The sequence below is a fragment of the Vombatus ursinus genome, unplaced genomic scaffold (genome assembly GCF_900497805.2).
Source record: "Vombatus ursinus unplaced genomic scaffold, bare-nosed wombat genome assembly UNPS02014807.1, whole genome shotgun sequence".
Lineage (NCBI taxonomy): Eukaryota > Metazoa > Chordata > Mammalia > Diprotodontia > Vombatidae > Vombatus > Vombatus ursinus.
In genome coordinates, this window is record NW_020954585.1 from 365577 (window position 1) to 381641 (window position 16065).

The 16065-nt window shown below is 38.2% G+C and overlaps 1 protein-coding gene across 4 annotated transcripts in view; it reads left to right on the forward strand.

Annotated features, from left to right (window-relative positions):
• LOC114052094 (uncharacterized protein C7orf50 homolog) overlaps positions 1–16065 on the forward strand; it is a 338906-nt gene that overhangs the window by 14913 nt on the left and 307928 nt on the right. For 3 of the 4 annotated variants that reach the window (XM_027874533.1, XM_027874534.1, XM_027874536.1), the window contains one exon: positions 2679–2828. The exons of the other annotated variant lie outside the window; for it this stretch is intronic. In XM_027874533.1, coding sequence (XP_027730334.1) covers positions 2679–2828 — 150 coding nt within the window. The remainder of the gene's footprint in view (positions 1–2678; positions 2829–16065) is intronic. 4 annotated transcript variants of the gene reach the window in all.

Below are 16065 nucleotides of genomic sequence, written 5' to 3' on the forward strand. Positions count from 1 at the left end.
TGTGTGTGTGTGTGTGTGTGTGTGTGTGTGTGTGTGTGTGTGTGTGTGTGTGTGTGTGTGTGTGTGTGTGTGAGAGTGATAAGTCCTTTTGGCAGTCTGATTTACCCTATGGAACATAATTAAAAAAAAGTTTTAAAATAATTGAAGGAAATGCTCCATTTCAATTAGAGGTTAATTAAAAGAAGACTTTTTTTTTTCCCATGGAAGTTTATTATTTTACCAAGAATATGAGGAGAGAGAGGCTTCCCAGCAGCTCTTCTCTAAAGGGAGTCTATTCCCTACTAATTTATTTTTTGAAAGTTGACTAAATACTGGGCAAGTTTTAGAAAACTTCTATTTCTTTGCCTGTCTTGTCTATCCCAGTGTTTAATTATTACCAAACTGTTTTGGTGACAGCTACTTTATAATATAATTTTAGTCTAAATTTTAGGTCTGAATCTCCCTTTTCTTTGTATATGTTTTCATTATTTCCCTTGAGATTACAGATCCTTTGTTCCTCAAATGAATTTTATTATTGTTTTGGCTAGCTTTATAAAATATCCTCTTGGTGATTTGATGGCATTGCATTAAATTTATACATTCCTGTACTTAGCCCAGTAACTGGCACATAATGAATGCTTACTAAATGCTTCTTGTTGGCTGATTAAATTAATATAATATGATCATTTTTATTATATTGACCTGGCCCAATCACACACAGTAAATGTCTCTATCATTATCTAAGTGTTTCTTTATTTCATAAAGTGTTTTGCAGTTTTATTTATCTAAATCATGCATGTGTCTTTGTAAGTTAACTTGGTGATATTTTATGAACTTCATAGTTACTTAAATATAATTTCTCTTATTGTTTCTTCCAGGTTTTTATTAATACAGTATTGAAATCCTGATGATTTTTGTGTATTTTATAATCTACACTTTATCTAAATTATTATTTTAATTTGTTCCTTGCTGATTCTCTAGAGTGTTCTAAGAATACTATCATGTCATCTGGAAATAAGGATAATTTTTAACTTTGATGCTTATACCATTAACTTTGTTCTTGTTTGCATTTTGTTCTCTTTAATAAGCATTTCTAGAACTATGTCAAGGAATAGTGAGGAGGTAGGGCATCCTTGCTTTACCCCTATTTTTACTGAGAAACTTTCTAGTGTTTCTCCTTTGCAAAAAATACTAGCTCTTAGTTTTAGATATATGCTTTTGATCATATTAAAAAATAGCACTTCCCTGCCTATGCTAATTTTCGTTTTTAACATAAAATTGTCCTCTATTTTATTAAAACTTTTTTTTGCATCTATTGAAAAATAATATGATTTTCTAATTTTTTCATAAAGACAAATGGGTCTTGCATCTGTGATATGAATCCAACTTGTTCATAGTGAATTATTTTCTGGGTATATTATTGTTGTAGACTCTTACGAGAATTTTGTTTTTTTTTCATCAATATTCACCATTTAAATTGATCTACAGTTCTCTTTGCTTTATTTATCTCTGGTATGGGGATTAGGATCATAATTGTGTTATAAAAGGAGTTTGATAGAGTGTTCTCTTGCTCTCTCTTTTTAGTGTAGGTATTAAATACTCTTGAACGATTCTATCAATAAGTGAAGTTGATCAATCTGACCTAGGCTTTTTTTCCTTTAGCATTTCAATTACGGCTTGCTCAATTTCTTTCTCTGAGATTGGATTTTTTAAGATATCTATTTCTTTTTTGTTAATTTTGGTATGTTATATATTTTAAAATTCTTATTTTATTTTTAATTTATAGAATAAAATAAGCATTTCCGTAACAGTATAACGAAAAGATAATTTCATATGAAATTGCAAATCTGTTATGTACAACCTGCTGTTCCTTTTAAATATGTAAGAAAGTTACAATATAAATTTCTTTTTTCTTTTCTCCTTTTCTTTTCTTCCCTCCCTCCTATCCTGCAGTAGAGATAGTTATTGTTAGATACAAATAGATAAATATATAAAAATTATTCTATAAACTCATTCATTCCCTTTGAATTTTCAATTTTACTGGCATACAGTTATATATGGTAGTTTCTGATAATTCTCTTTCCCCTCTGTTCATTTTTTATGTCAATAATTTGATTTTCTTGATCAGGTTAACTAATGGTTTATTGATTTTTTTTTTAAATCCTTTAACAAAAACCTAGCTCTTAGTTTTGTCAGTTCTATTGTCTTTTTGTTTTCAAGTTTTTCTTTATTCAATTTTTTAAAAAAAGTCAAATTTTTTCTTTTATTCTTTCAGTTAGACTGTGAGGAAACCAGATTTGAACTTGCAGAGGTGCAGCCCAGATAGGGGCCAGCCATCTCCTTCATTTCCCCACCTCCTTAGAATTAATCCCCAAAGCTCTCCCAATTGAGGTTCTCCAGATTGAAGGTCAAGATTTGCCTCCACCATTCTCTTGAAGATCTCTTCCCTTTCACCCCCAACCTGTTACTGATTTATTTATTTTGGGAAAAAAAGTCTCAAAACTAGTTTGCCAGTCTTTCTTAATATGGGGGTTCTAGTGGAGCTCTCCTCCACTTTCGGACATACCCTCATCCCACAGAACTTCCGTGGCCTCAGCTAATCAGTTTGAGGTGGTTCAAAGACAGCCACTTGCCCATTGAACGAAGATGGCTAGAGGCCTATTCTGGGAATTTAAACATCCTCCCTTTTCTTTTCCCAGGGCTTGCTTCCCGCCGTGTCTACAGTCTCTCCCTCTACAGTCAAAATTGGAAGTTCCCTCAGAATCTCATCTTGTGCCTTGTCTTCCCTGTCTGGGTGGAGATGGTGGTTGGACCTTGCTGAGTGTAGGGGTGGGAGAGGGTCCCTGCTGGTGAGTGTATCAGGTATAGCAATAATGGGGAGTTAGTTATTTGCTCCTTGGCTGGGACTTTTAGTGGTGGAATTGGGTCTCTTCTCTTCCAATAGCTCTTTATGGGAATGGAAGTGGAACCTCTCTCCTTCCTGCCCCTTGCTCATCAATGTTTCCTCCCCTCTTCTCCTTCTTCCTATTGTTTCTCTTCCACAAGTTCCTTGAGTTAACTTTTCTTGTAGTTATCTTTTCCCTTTCTAGCTCAGATAAAACTGCAGTACCTAATCTTGACCATTTTCTCCCTTTCCCCATTCATTCTTTTCATTTCAGTGAGATTAATTTGAAATATCACTTTCCAAGAAACGTTTTCATTCCACACACTTTCTAACTCCTTTCTTTCTTTCATTTTTTGAGGGAAGCCATGGGTACCAGTGGGGATTGCTTTTATAACTCAAGTGTGGGGAGAGGGCTGTTCCCCTTTTGATTTCATGCTGTAGCCTCCCTTTGAACCTGTGATCCCATGTTTAGCCCTCTTCAGACTATTTCCCCACTGTCTTTAGGTCCTAGTTATTTTTTTTTCCACTGGGAAGTAGTGCCAAGATGGATGTACCTAAGCTTGAGGAAACTATTCCTTAAGTTCTCCTTCCAGTAGATTTTGAAGCCAACATCCTGTCTCTAGCAAGTTCCCCCTCCCCTGCTCTGGGTCATTTGGAGAGATAATGTCGTAACATTCCCTGTCTGTTTATGAGACCCAACTCCCACTTTGGAAACAATTTGGTATGGTGCACAGAGCACTGATTGGAGTTAGACAACCTGATTCAAATCACAGCTGTGTTTACTACCTGTGTGACCTTGAGCAAAGCACTTGCCCGCCCTGGGCCTCAGTTTCTTAGTCTGTAAAATGAGGTGGTTGTACTAGATATGGAGGCTTTTATGAGGTCCCTTCAAGCCCAATTTTTGATCTCATGATCCTCCCCCTGTTATCTGCCTCCCATATTTCATCATTATTTTCCCTCTATTCTAAAGGCAAGAGGAGAAATTGAAGTATTCTGATTTATATTTTCTCATGGATCCCGACCAGACTTTTCCTAATCCTCATCCCATTCCATGTTCTCTTCTCTCTACCTAAGGGGAGTCTTTTTTTTTTATCATCCCTCACCCCAAATAATCCTGACTTAATAAGGGAATGATTTTTTTTTGTCAGTGAAATATTAGTTCGCTTCTCCTATTTTTCTCTTGATTTTTTCTTCTTACAACTTTTGCATCTTAGATTCTTTAACCCAGTGATATTGTCTTTGCCTTCTTACATGTCTTTCAATATGAGGTTTTTTTTTTTTAAAAGAGAATCAAAAAAGAAATTGATTTTCCCAGTCATCCTGCACAGTATTATTTCTGGGTTTTAGCTACATGAAAACAAACGTTTCATTTCTTAGTCTTTAATTTCTACCCAAAAAAAGCATTTAACTTTTTTTATGTTTGGTCAGTTTTCATCTCTGTATTCTTTTGAAGGAATGATTCAAATTCTTCCTTTTCACTAAATATTCATTTTCTTTGGTGCTTAGTATCAACTTTGTAGGGTTTCATTTTGAGCCTCATCTGATTTTCTTTACTTGCCAGAATGCCATATTCTGATTTTTTTCTTTTTATGTTTTTTTTTAAAGCAAGAGTAATCTTGTGTTTTCTAATTGATTGATTGTTCTAGGAATGTGAAATGTTTTTCCAAATAAATCAGTGTTACTTTTAGGGTTTGTAGGAAGAAATGGAAAGTGGGAATTGCTAATATTCTCTTAATTCATTTAGAGGGCAGCTGCCATTAAATATGGCAGTTTATGAATTATTTTGTGATAAACTAACCACTACATCCAAGGAGGAAAGAAATAGTCCATGGGCATTGAACTTAGAAATCCTAGTGAGGTCTTTTGAAGGCAATTTCTTCTAGAAGTCTTGGGAAAGAGTAGAGATGACATGGGATGTGACCTATCTAGAACTAGTTCTCCACCAGTTTTTTGAGCAGTGCTTAGGTCTTTGGTTTTAGATCAGTTAGTAGGAAAGATAAAAATGGTGACAAATTTCGAAAATGTTAGTGGGGAATTGGATGGTCATTCCTGGAGTTCTCAGCATGATTGCAGCACCACGGAGGGCTTTGTGCCAGCTATTGGTGCAACCCAGAGGCTTCAGGACTCGGATAGTAGATGGCTCAGGGAAATGATCAGCGCCTGTGTTAGTCCTGGATGTCGGCAATGCCAAGGGCTAGCAGGGGTGGGCAGTAGGGTATAGGTTCTTGGTGTTATCCCTAGATTTCAACTCCTTTAGGTAGCTCACATATTTTATCTTTCTATGCAAGAAGATCTCATCTCTGACTCACATTAAGGATGCTTGAATTTTCTAGTTTCCAGAGATTCTAGGGCAGACAGTAGGACTATAAACCTTATTTTTGCTTAGGATACAGAAATCTGTTATCTATTACAAATTGCATAGGTAAGTGGGAAAGGAGAGTACCCGCAAGTGATTTCTTGTCTTTCACTAGTTTGACCAATGCAGAGGGGAATAATAGTCTTAAGGCGTGTTCTTTTGAAAGCGTGATAGAACCTTTATTTGGAGTAGTTGACACTTTTCCCTTGATGTGTTTCTGGCAAGCAATATCAGTTCATTTACTAGGAAAGCATTTTTAGTTTTAAAAGCCCTAAATAACAGATATATCCTTTTTATGAACAGAGATATTGAACTACAGACACCATATATTGTGGACTATGACAATGGTCAGAGTTTTGTTGGGCCTACCTTGTGGCCAGATTTATATACTGGATGTAATTGGCTACAGGATGGGGGCAGGCATGCCAGAGGCTACAGGGTGTCAATTTGTCTTCAGTTGTTTTTTCTGTAAGAATTTCCTTAGTGATGCCTTCTGATGTTTGTTTTCCTTTTCTTGACGTTGTGTTATCTGCTGAATTGAGGGGTGGTTTTCTTGTTCATTTGGTGTAGTAGGGCTAGGTTACTTCTCAGTCTGTCATCTTTCCTTTTTTATATCCTTTTGTGTCCAAAACTTCTTCCTCCCTTCTAGTCACCCATTCTGAAAGGAATAGTCAGGGAGATGAACCTCTAGGCTTTAAAGAGGTCATTTCAATCTCACATCCCTTTTTAGGGGCTGGGGTTCTCATTTATTTCCTTTACCTTTTTCCTCTTCCTTCCAAATTTAAATAGACCTTGGTATGGACACCAAGTCATGTGAACAGGAATCCCATGTTGAAATGTGACTAATATTTTTAAAGCCTGTTAAGTTTAAGAAGATTGGGAGAAGACTTGGAGCATTATTGCAATAGGTAGCAACTATGATACAGGTGAATATTGGCAGTTGGGTGGGAGGGAGCAGAGGGGAAGGCTCTTAGTTGCTCTCAGAACTCTATTGCTTATACTAGTTACTACATTGAACACAAGAATAGAGATCAGAGACCTTAAAGGACATTTGCCTGGAACACCACTTAACATAACAGGCCTGAGAATTGTTTGAGCCAGTGGGTGGCTTAGCTATGTCTGTAATGTTAGTTTTATTGAGCACCATATAAGGAATGTGCCCAGCTCTTTTTTGGCATCTGCTTTGCAAACTGAAACTGTTGATAGTAAGAAAAACTTAAATTTGTTGACCAGACTTGTCCCATGTGATAGTCTGCAGTGCTTAGTGACAAGTAATTTTTTTTCTTAACTACTTTGGCTTTCCAGAAAATAGCAAATAATGTGTTATTGGTAACTAATATACTTAGGCTATGGTTTTTACCTGCTTCACAAATATACATATATATGCACACACACATACACACACACACACACACACACACACACACACACACACACACACAGTGTGGTATTGTGGATAGAAAGCTGGTTTCTAAGCCAGAAGAGCTGGGTTCCAGTGCTGCCTTTGACACGGAGTGGTTGTGTGACCCTGGACAAGTCACTTAATTTCTCAGTGTTCTACATTACTCTTTTAGTAAGTTGCAGAGAAGATGAAGAAGCCCTGTATTAGTAGAAGGAGTTTGCTTATCTAAGAGTTTTCTCTGTCAGTGAAATCTCTGTCTCTCATCTCTGTGTTTTCAAAAATTACTAATAGGAAGTAGGAAAAGGGGTGTGACCTACCCAGATTCTTGAAGTCATGGATGGTTATTTCTGAGGAATAAAAGAAAGCTCTTTAACTTAGAAGTGTGTTGTATTGGTTGAGTTTTTTTGGTTGTGGGTTGTGTGGTTTTTTTCCCCCTTTTTGCAAGGTAGGGGACGGTAATCTTGAAAATCAGGGATGAATTGCCAGGATATTAAGACTATACTTCTTAATTTGAAATTGATGATTTTAAACAAGTCCCTGAACTTTATGGTCTCAAGAGCTTGTTCAAAGCCAAAACATTTCATGCAAATGGTATGTTACATTTCAAGTACCCACTGACAGTGGATTTTTTTGTAATTAAATCATTAAGGGTGATTGTTTGCTGGTATTTATAGCAGCTTCCTGGAAACTTGAATTATTTTTCTTACTGCTGTTTTTTCCCCTCTATTGCTTTGCTTTCCACTTTATAGCTATTTAAATGCTAAGCTGTCTATCAGTTTATCTTTATTAATGTTTATGTTTAAAAAGCATTAAGAAATATAAAGTGTTCTTGCCAGATCTATTGTCAGTATCAGAGGGAAATAATTATTGCTTTGGAAAAGGAAGTTAAAGACTTTTCTTGTATTTTGAATAGAACTTAAAAAACAAATACAGTAGCATCTCACTGATGTAGAGGTCACTTGTCTGGTACCCTCAGCTATCCTCTATCCTGAGCACAGCTGAGCACCAGAAAACAAAAAAGGCTTCCAAGTACTCAAAGCAGAGGTCAAAAGATCCATACAGTACCAAAATTTGAGCATATAATGGAACCCCTTAGATCCTCACTCAGTTTCTGTTAACTATTACTTTATACTTAGTTCTAACAAATAGGGTTATTCAGTTTATGCTGGTGTGAAAGGAGGTAAGGTAATGTAGACATGTTGAGAGCAAAAACACTGGACAAGGGATAGAATGATAATGAAGGAAGAGACAGCATGGTATAGTGAAAATAATACTAGTCCTGGAGTCAGAGGACCTGGGTTTGAACCCTGCCTCACACAGTTACTGCCTTTGTGATTTTGGGCAAGTCAGTCAGTCTCTCAAGGCCTCATTTTCCTTATGTATAAAATGATGGGGTTGAATTGGATTGCCTCTGAAATCCCTTTTAGCTTTAGATCCATAGTCTTACGAGACTAAAACTAAATCACAAAAAGTAGACACAAATCTAGATTGCTCTTTGGTGTAGGTACAGACAATTCTTAGAAATCTCCCATAAAGGCAACCCTATATTATTTTATAACAGTAATCGATGTATTGAATGATGGTCCTGAGTCATGAAAAGAAGGTTAAATTATGTTTAAGAAGGTAGGGAAACATTTAATACATTTTATTAAAAAATTTTGTAATACATTTTAGAAAGATTTCTATCCACGTACTTAAAATAAATAAAACAAAAACAAATGGTGGCAACCTTCAGTCATCTGGAAAATTCACTAATGTCACACTTTTGAGCATAAAATAACCTTGAGGATCACTTTATATACAATTTGACTTTTAAAAGTAATCGTGTTTCAATGATCTTTCCTCTGTTCATATTTCCTCTCTTATATTAAGCAGCTGCAAGCTGTTGGAGACCAGAATCAGTGCTTTCCTGAATGGCCTTAGATTAAGCTGTGCCAAATGATTGAGTTTCTTTAGTGGGGGGCAGTGGTAGCCTGCAGGGCTGCCTTTTCAATTTCCTGTTTGTTTACCTTTGTGTTTTGTGTGAATATGAAACTTAGCAGTTTATCATAAATTTAATGGTTGCTTTTCACCTATAATCAGAGGTGGCAAAGGAGTACAATTAGGAAGGTAGGTGATTATTGTTGTTGAGTTGTTTCAATCGTGTCTGATTCTTCCTGACCCCATTTAAGGTTTCCTTGGTAAAGATACTGGAGTGGTTTGCCATTTCCTTTCCCAGCTCATTTTACAGATGAGGAAACTGAGGCAAATAGGGTTAAGTGACTTGCCCAGGGTCATACAACTCATAAGTATCTGAGGTCATATTTGAACTCAGGAAGATGAGTATTCCTGACTGTAGGCCTGGCATTCTATCCACTGTGCCACTTAACTGCCCAAATAAAGTAGTATAAGATGGGGTATGCCATATCAACATTTCAGTGTTCCTTTAAAACAATTTTGAACAAGACCGGTGATTTATTCAAAAGCTAATCACCTACCTAAGGGAAGCTAGGTGGATTCTAAGGCCTGTTCCCTTTCTGTTACTTTGTGCTGCTTTTCAGATGTGGGATATAGGTTCTTATAAAATTTCCTTAAAGACTGTGATAACCTGCTGAAATGGAATTCATACGTTTGTTTTGTTTGTTTGGTTTGGTTTTTAATGGAATAGGAAAATGAATAGGAATAGGGGTTAGTTAGGTTTATGACTTCCTTGATGGTAGAGTGATTTATATTGGGGTTATTCCTGCAGCACAAGGCTTGTAACACATACACCGGAAATGTAAATTTTCAATTGATTTCAATGAAAAGCCAAGGAAAACAGGTTTGAAATATGTGATAAGAGGTTAGATTTAGTGTTGCATTGATCATTCTTTGGGTGAAATGTGATTCCTTCAAACTCTCTAGACCAAAGCAGTGTTTGGTGCTACCAAGTTAACCTTTTAAAGTAATCATTGTGTTTCATTGATTTTTCATGCGCTCATTTTCCTTCTTTTAAATTAGGCAGCTACCAGCTATTAGAGCTCACGGTCAGTGTTCTTAATGGTGTTAAATTAAGAGTACAAGATGACTCGACATTTGTAGGTAAGGGAAATGCCATCCTTTAGTCCCTTTTAATCTCTTCTATTTAGCTTTGGGTTTTTGGAAACACAAAATGTTTACCATGAATGAATTAAAAAGCATTTATTATGTGCTTAGTATATTCATAGTATTGTGCTAAGCTCTGGAGCTACAAATACAAAAGAGAAGACATTCCTTACATTCAAGAAGCTTATATCCTAATAAAGGAAGTCAACACTTCTTGGGATAGTGGCCAGGAAGAAGCATTCTGGTTTGGAAAGTTACTGGGCTGGTGAATGGAGCCATAGGGAGGCAGATGGACATACCAATTCCAGCGGCAATGCAGTATTAGTTTGATGATGTATTGTTCTAGACCTGGAAGAAGGTTGTTGGGTGAGTGGGGTGGGGGGGGGAGGAATTAAAGGGGATTTGAGTTGGGTAGAGAAGTTGGTAAAATTGAAGCAAGGCTGGGGCTGGAGTTGATCAATCTGGACAGCAGGGCCTCAGGGCAGGAATTCCAGAGCTGAAAGGGCTCAGTCCTACAAGGCATGGTTCCATAAGTTTTAACAGTGACTTTGCCATTCTTAAGTAAAATGTGAGCATTTTCCCTCTGTAATTGGATGTTCTGAGGTGGTTCCATTAAAAATCTGGAATCTGATTGTTGGCCTTGTAGCATCATTGACCATGGCTACAAGGGTCCCTTCAGCTCCCTGGGACAGGGAAGAAGAGGCGGCCTTCCTGACCCCAGTTAGTCGATCAGTAAGCATTTATTAAGGGCTTATATGCAGGTGCTGTGCTAAGAAAGGTGAAAGACAGCGTCTGCCCTCGAGGAGCTTGCATTCTAATGGGGAAAAAAAAGCTATGTACAAATAAGATACATCCAGAATAAATTGGAGTAATCAATAGAGGGAAGACACTAGATTAAGGGGGTACAGGAAAAGTTTTTCATACCTAGTTCTCTAGTTGGAATTTGAAGAAAGCCAAGGAATCCAGAAGGTAGCGATGAGGAGGGGCAGCATTCCAAGCATGGGGCACTGCCAGAGAAAAGGCCCAGAGTCTGGAGATGGAGTGTCTTCCGTGAGAGGAACAGCCAAGAGGCCAGCCAGTTTCAGTGTCACTGGTGGGAAGTAAGGTGTAAGAGCACCAGACTACTTGGTAAGGAGTAAGGTATACCACTGGAAAGCTGGGAAGGAGCAGCTTTCAATGCCAAACAGAGGAATTTGTTTTTGATCTTGGAGGTGGTAGGGAGCCACTGTAGTTTACTGATCGGAAGATTACACGGTCAGATCTGGGCTAGTCCTCGAATCAAACAATTCTGAACTCTGCCATTCTGCCACTGTGACCACCAGGCGGGTCGCAGAAGAGTTTGAAAGCCAGCTTAGCAGACATTGGCCCTAGAGATGCTATCGAGCCGAGTCTATATCCAGTCTGGGGTCGTACGGCCAGTTAGTCTTGGATGAGGGTCTCGAACCCAGGTCTTCTTGACTGAGGTCCGATTGACAAAGAGCTTGTTTCCAAGGGGTGTTTTAAAGTTGACAGATGGTTAAGTCCAGGCTTCCCTAAACTGTTTTTAAAGCTTCTTTAGAGTTGACCAATGTTCTGTGATCCCCCGGAAGACAATTGGTTATTAATATAAGTATCAAACTGTTAAATAATCATATAATTATTATAATGAGTAAATTATTAATATAATTAATTATTCATTCTTAGAATCCAGGGATTTAGAGAGCGTTCAGTCAGACGCTATACCAAAAGTAGGCATTCTCGCTATGTCTTCATTCTTCCTGTCACTCCCTTATGGTGTGGGAGGTCAGAGTTCAAATAGATTTAAGGACTAGAGTCTGAGATGCTTCTCCTGGCCTCTCAGTCAGAGTCAGGAATTGGGAACCCAGGATCTCTTTATGACCTTGGGCCAGTTTCTTAACTTTTCCAAATTCTAGTTTTCAGCTCAATACAGAGAGCTTACCCCCTTCTTCACAAAGTGAATGTGAGTGCACATGAAAGTAACAACTTAGCACTCTTCGATTGAAAAGTAAGGGTTCAGGGGGCAGTTAGGTGGCGCAGTGGATAGAGTACCCACCTGGAGTCAGGAGAACCTGAGTTCAAATCCAGCCTCAGACACTTGACACCTACTAGCCGTGTGACCTTGGGCAAGTCACTTAACCCCATTACCTAACTGCCCCCCCCTCAAAAGTAAGAGTTCACATTCGAACTGTCCTATTTGAATGACTCAAAACCAGTACCTGTCATAATAATAACAACAACTACCATTTGAGTGATGTGTTGAGGTTTATAAAACACTGTACATGTTTATTGCAGTTTATTACTGTATTTGAGGAGACAAAAATATCCTACAAGATTGAATATCATTATGGTGTGGTACAGAAAATAATTATTTTTGGAGATCATAGTTTACTGGGAAAAGCTCTGGATTTGGAGTCAGAGTTTGAGTCCCTGGATCGCCTATTTAATAAGACTCTAAAATGAAGACTTTTTGATCTCTGAGGTTCTGTTTAGCTCTAAATCTCTGATTCTAAAGACAAGTAGTGATCCATCTTGAAGACCCTCCAGTAATGAGGAACTCACTTTCTTCTAAGGAGCTTATTCAGTCCACTTTTAGATAGCACTAATTGTTAGAAGTTTTTCCTTATATGGAATAGAACTCTGCCTTTTGTGTGACTTCCCATTGGCCCTCTGTCCCCAAGGGCCAAGCAAAATAATTCGGATCCTTTTTTCACATGGGAGTCCTTCAAGTATTTGAAGACTAGTTACCATATTTTCCCTTAATCTTCTCATCTCCAGTTTAAACATCTTCAGATCCTTTATCTTGTCCTTATATAATATAATTTCTAGCCTCCTTACCATCCTGGTCATCATGACTTGTACATTTCACCTTGCCAGTATCCCTTCTGAAATGTGGCATTCAAAGCTGGATACATTATTACAAGAGTGGTTTGACTACCAGGTGATAACCCCCTCATTCTGGATGGTTTTTTTTTTTTTGTTTGTTTGTTTGTTTGTTTTTTTGGTGCAGCCCTGACAGGTAATTTTATCATTATGGGGCACTGCTGATTTAGAAAGTCCTTTCCCTCAACCTGTACAAACTGGTAACGTATCTGCAGCGTATCATTTTAGAGAGTTTTCTGAGACATTGAGAGGTTAAGCTGCTTGCTTGGTCATATTGCTAGTATGTTTTAGTGGCAGAACTTGAACCCAGGTCTTCCATACTCAAAGACTGGTCTTTATCCACCATACCTTGTCTCATTCTGGATGCTATACACATCACCAACCTTATAGTCCGTGGAGGCCTCCAGATTTGAGAGCTTCAGTGGAGCTGCTCACAAGGTGCCTGACCCTTGCACCAACTGAGTGAAAAACAGGTTAGTCTATGTTTTCCCAAAGGAAATTCTTGGGTCTCAGTTGTATGTAAAATTAGGGCTTAAGGCAGGAAACTTGGTAATGGTTATATTTCTTTGTACACTTACTCTAGGATTCCTTGCCTATAGTCTAGCGTCTTCTCCATCTATCCAATAGAAGTACCTTTCTATAGGTCATTTTCCTCCAGTAGTTGCCTTGGAAGATTATGTTCACTACTTGCTAATTAAACTAGGCCTACAGGGTCTGGGCTTTCCTCCGTGAGGATTTCCACCTGCGTATTTAGGTCAGAGCAAACTTGTTCCATCCTGGGCCATCCAGCCTCATGTTTTAGTTGAGAGGCTACACAGTCTTAGGTTGGCCATCCTGGTCATAAGGAGTTTAGTACGGAAAGGTAAAAGAGATGTGTGATAGAACTTGCTGGCTTGCTTTCCTGAGCAGGGAGTAAAGAGGTGGTTTTAAGTCCAAAAGGCCAGGACTGAGTCTCTGTAGTTCAATAAAATTGCTTCAGTGACTGCATTCAAAGGATTAATACCTTCAGACCTTTCTAGGGGCTGAAAAGAGCCTGGGAGCTCTTTATGAGCCAAGAGCAGTCAATCAATCAGTCAACTGATAAATGTTTATTAAGCCTGTACTATGTGCCAGGCATTGTGCTAAGCTCTGGGGAGACAAAAAAAGAAGGAAAAGACAGTTTCTGTCCTCAAGGAGCTTACAATCTAATAGGATAGAGTACACACAAACAATTCTATACAAAGCAAGACTGATGGTGGAAATGAGCCATGGTTGAGACGTGGCTGGGCATAATTGGTGATATGAGAAAGGGGCTAGGTATTCAAGAAAAGAGGACAGTGTGGAGTTGAATTGGTTCACCAGGGAGTTTCAGCCTGTCTCTTCATCCTTGACCTAATCACCTCTAGTTAAAGGTCCCTTCTTAATGTCAGTTTTCTAGGGCCACCTCTTTTAGAGCAGAAGAAGGAACCCTGAGGCAAATCTAGATGTTGCTGGCTGCCTGGCCTAGTTGCCTCCTTATCACAGGAGTACTCCAAAGCCCAGTGTCACTTGGCCACAGGGAACCACAAAGTAAGAAGCCGTTGTTGGTTTTTGAGCAGATAAATGACAGCCTAGAAATATTACCCAAGTTCCAACTTTGTGTCCAGTTCTAGGATGAAAGTAGTTTGTCAGGAGGCTTAATGTAGCCATGTCGTAAAGAGGAATTAATGGGGGAAAATGGTAGAAAGAGCAAAGACTAGTAAGGTCCTTACTGCCTTCATCCAAACTTGACAGTGATGAAAACCTGGACAGTATTGATGGCAACCCGAGGTAAGGGGAAAAGCAAAGGACAAATTAATTCAAGAGATCCTTTCAAGGAAATAATCTATAAGACTTGAAGACTAATTGGAAACAGAGAGGACAGAGGAAAGGAAGGAGTCTCTGACCTTGATCATGTGCTTCATCATTTGGCAGAGGGATCCTTGGTCTGGTCCAGGTTGTGTTAGCTGGCTTCTGAGGTTCCTTCCAACTTAGAGATTCTACAATTTCTTCACTTGTGCAGCTGGCTTTAAAGAAATTTTTATTACTATCTTTTGTTTTTATGTCACCTTTTATGTCATTCTGATGTATCCCTATCCCTTTTCCTACCCAGAGAGCCAAAAGTTATATCTAAGAATAAAAATCAAAGAGGAAAAAAAGGCAGTTTAGGAAAACTAATCAACGTATCAACCAAGTCATACAGTGTATACTGTGTTCTACCTCCATAGTTCCCCACCTTTCTATAGAAGGGGAGAAGGTATGCCCTCACATCCCTTCTTCAGGGCTGACCTTAGGCATTAGTATTAAATAGGCTTCAGTTTTTATTTTTGTTCTTGTTTACCATCTTGCCAAAAAAGGAAATGAAATTAGTTTGGAATGACTTGTGTTTGATGAACTTGTGCTGACTTTTGTTATAACTGCTCTTCAAGTAGTCATACCAAGCATTCCTTTGATAATACATTCTGTAATTTTATGAATTAATTCAGCAAATATTTATTGGGTACCTACTATGTTCAAAGTATTGTACCCAGGAGGCATTATGATAGAAGGAGTGGAGTACTATGCTAGGAGTGAAGAGACTTTCATTCTTTTCTGGTTTTATCATTTACTAGCAGTGTGACCTCATCTATAGAATCCAGAAGGTTAGACCAGATCTCAAATAAAGATGTTTTCTAGCTGTCTGACATTCAGTAATTTTGTGTTTATTGGGTAACATAATAATCACACTTAAATATTGCTTCATATTTAATGGGTTAATTAATAGGTGAGGGCAATCGGTGGTATTCCCTGAATCTTGAAAAGCATCCAGTTATTCTGTGTAAGTAAATTTTCACTGTGTTCCTAAATACATTACAGAAACTAAATTACTCTTTTCTGTTACAGCCAGGAGTAATAATAATAACAGTTATGTAGTATCTACTATGTGCCAGCCACTAGGCTAAGTACTTTACAATTATTATCTCATTGAATCTCACAACAACCCTGGGAGGTAGGTGCTATTATTATCCCCATTATACAGATAAGAGAACTGAGGTAAATAGAGGTCATGTGATTTGCCTAGCATCACCTAGCTAGTGAATGTTTGAGGCGGGACTTGAAATTAGGTTTTCCTGATTCAAGACCCAGCAATTTACTGACTGGGTTACCTAGCTGCCTTAAGAGTTATTAGACAACCCTTACTGGATCTTTGAGCTCTCTCTCAGTGCCCTGCTGAGAACTTGTCCTTTTTGTATCTTTGAAAGAAGGTGCATGCAACAGTAACCTCAACCCTTATACATTCTCAGTGGCCTGCATTTTTCACTGTGGCTGGTTGAGGTACTGGTTGAGGTACTGTTTGAATACACTCGTGTGTGTGTGTGTGTGTGTGTGTGTGTGTGTGTGTGTGTGTTTAAATGTGTGTTTTTCCCAAAGCATTCTGAAAGCTCTGAAGCATTATGTCTCTCAAGCAGAGAGGCATTAGAGCTCAGAGATGGGGAAAACAGAAGGTGGGTGACTAAAATCAAC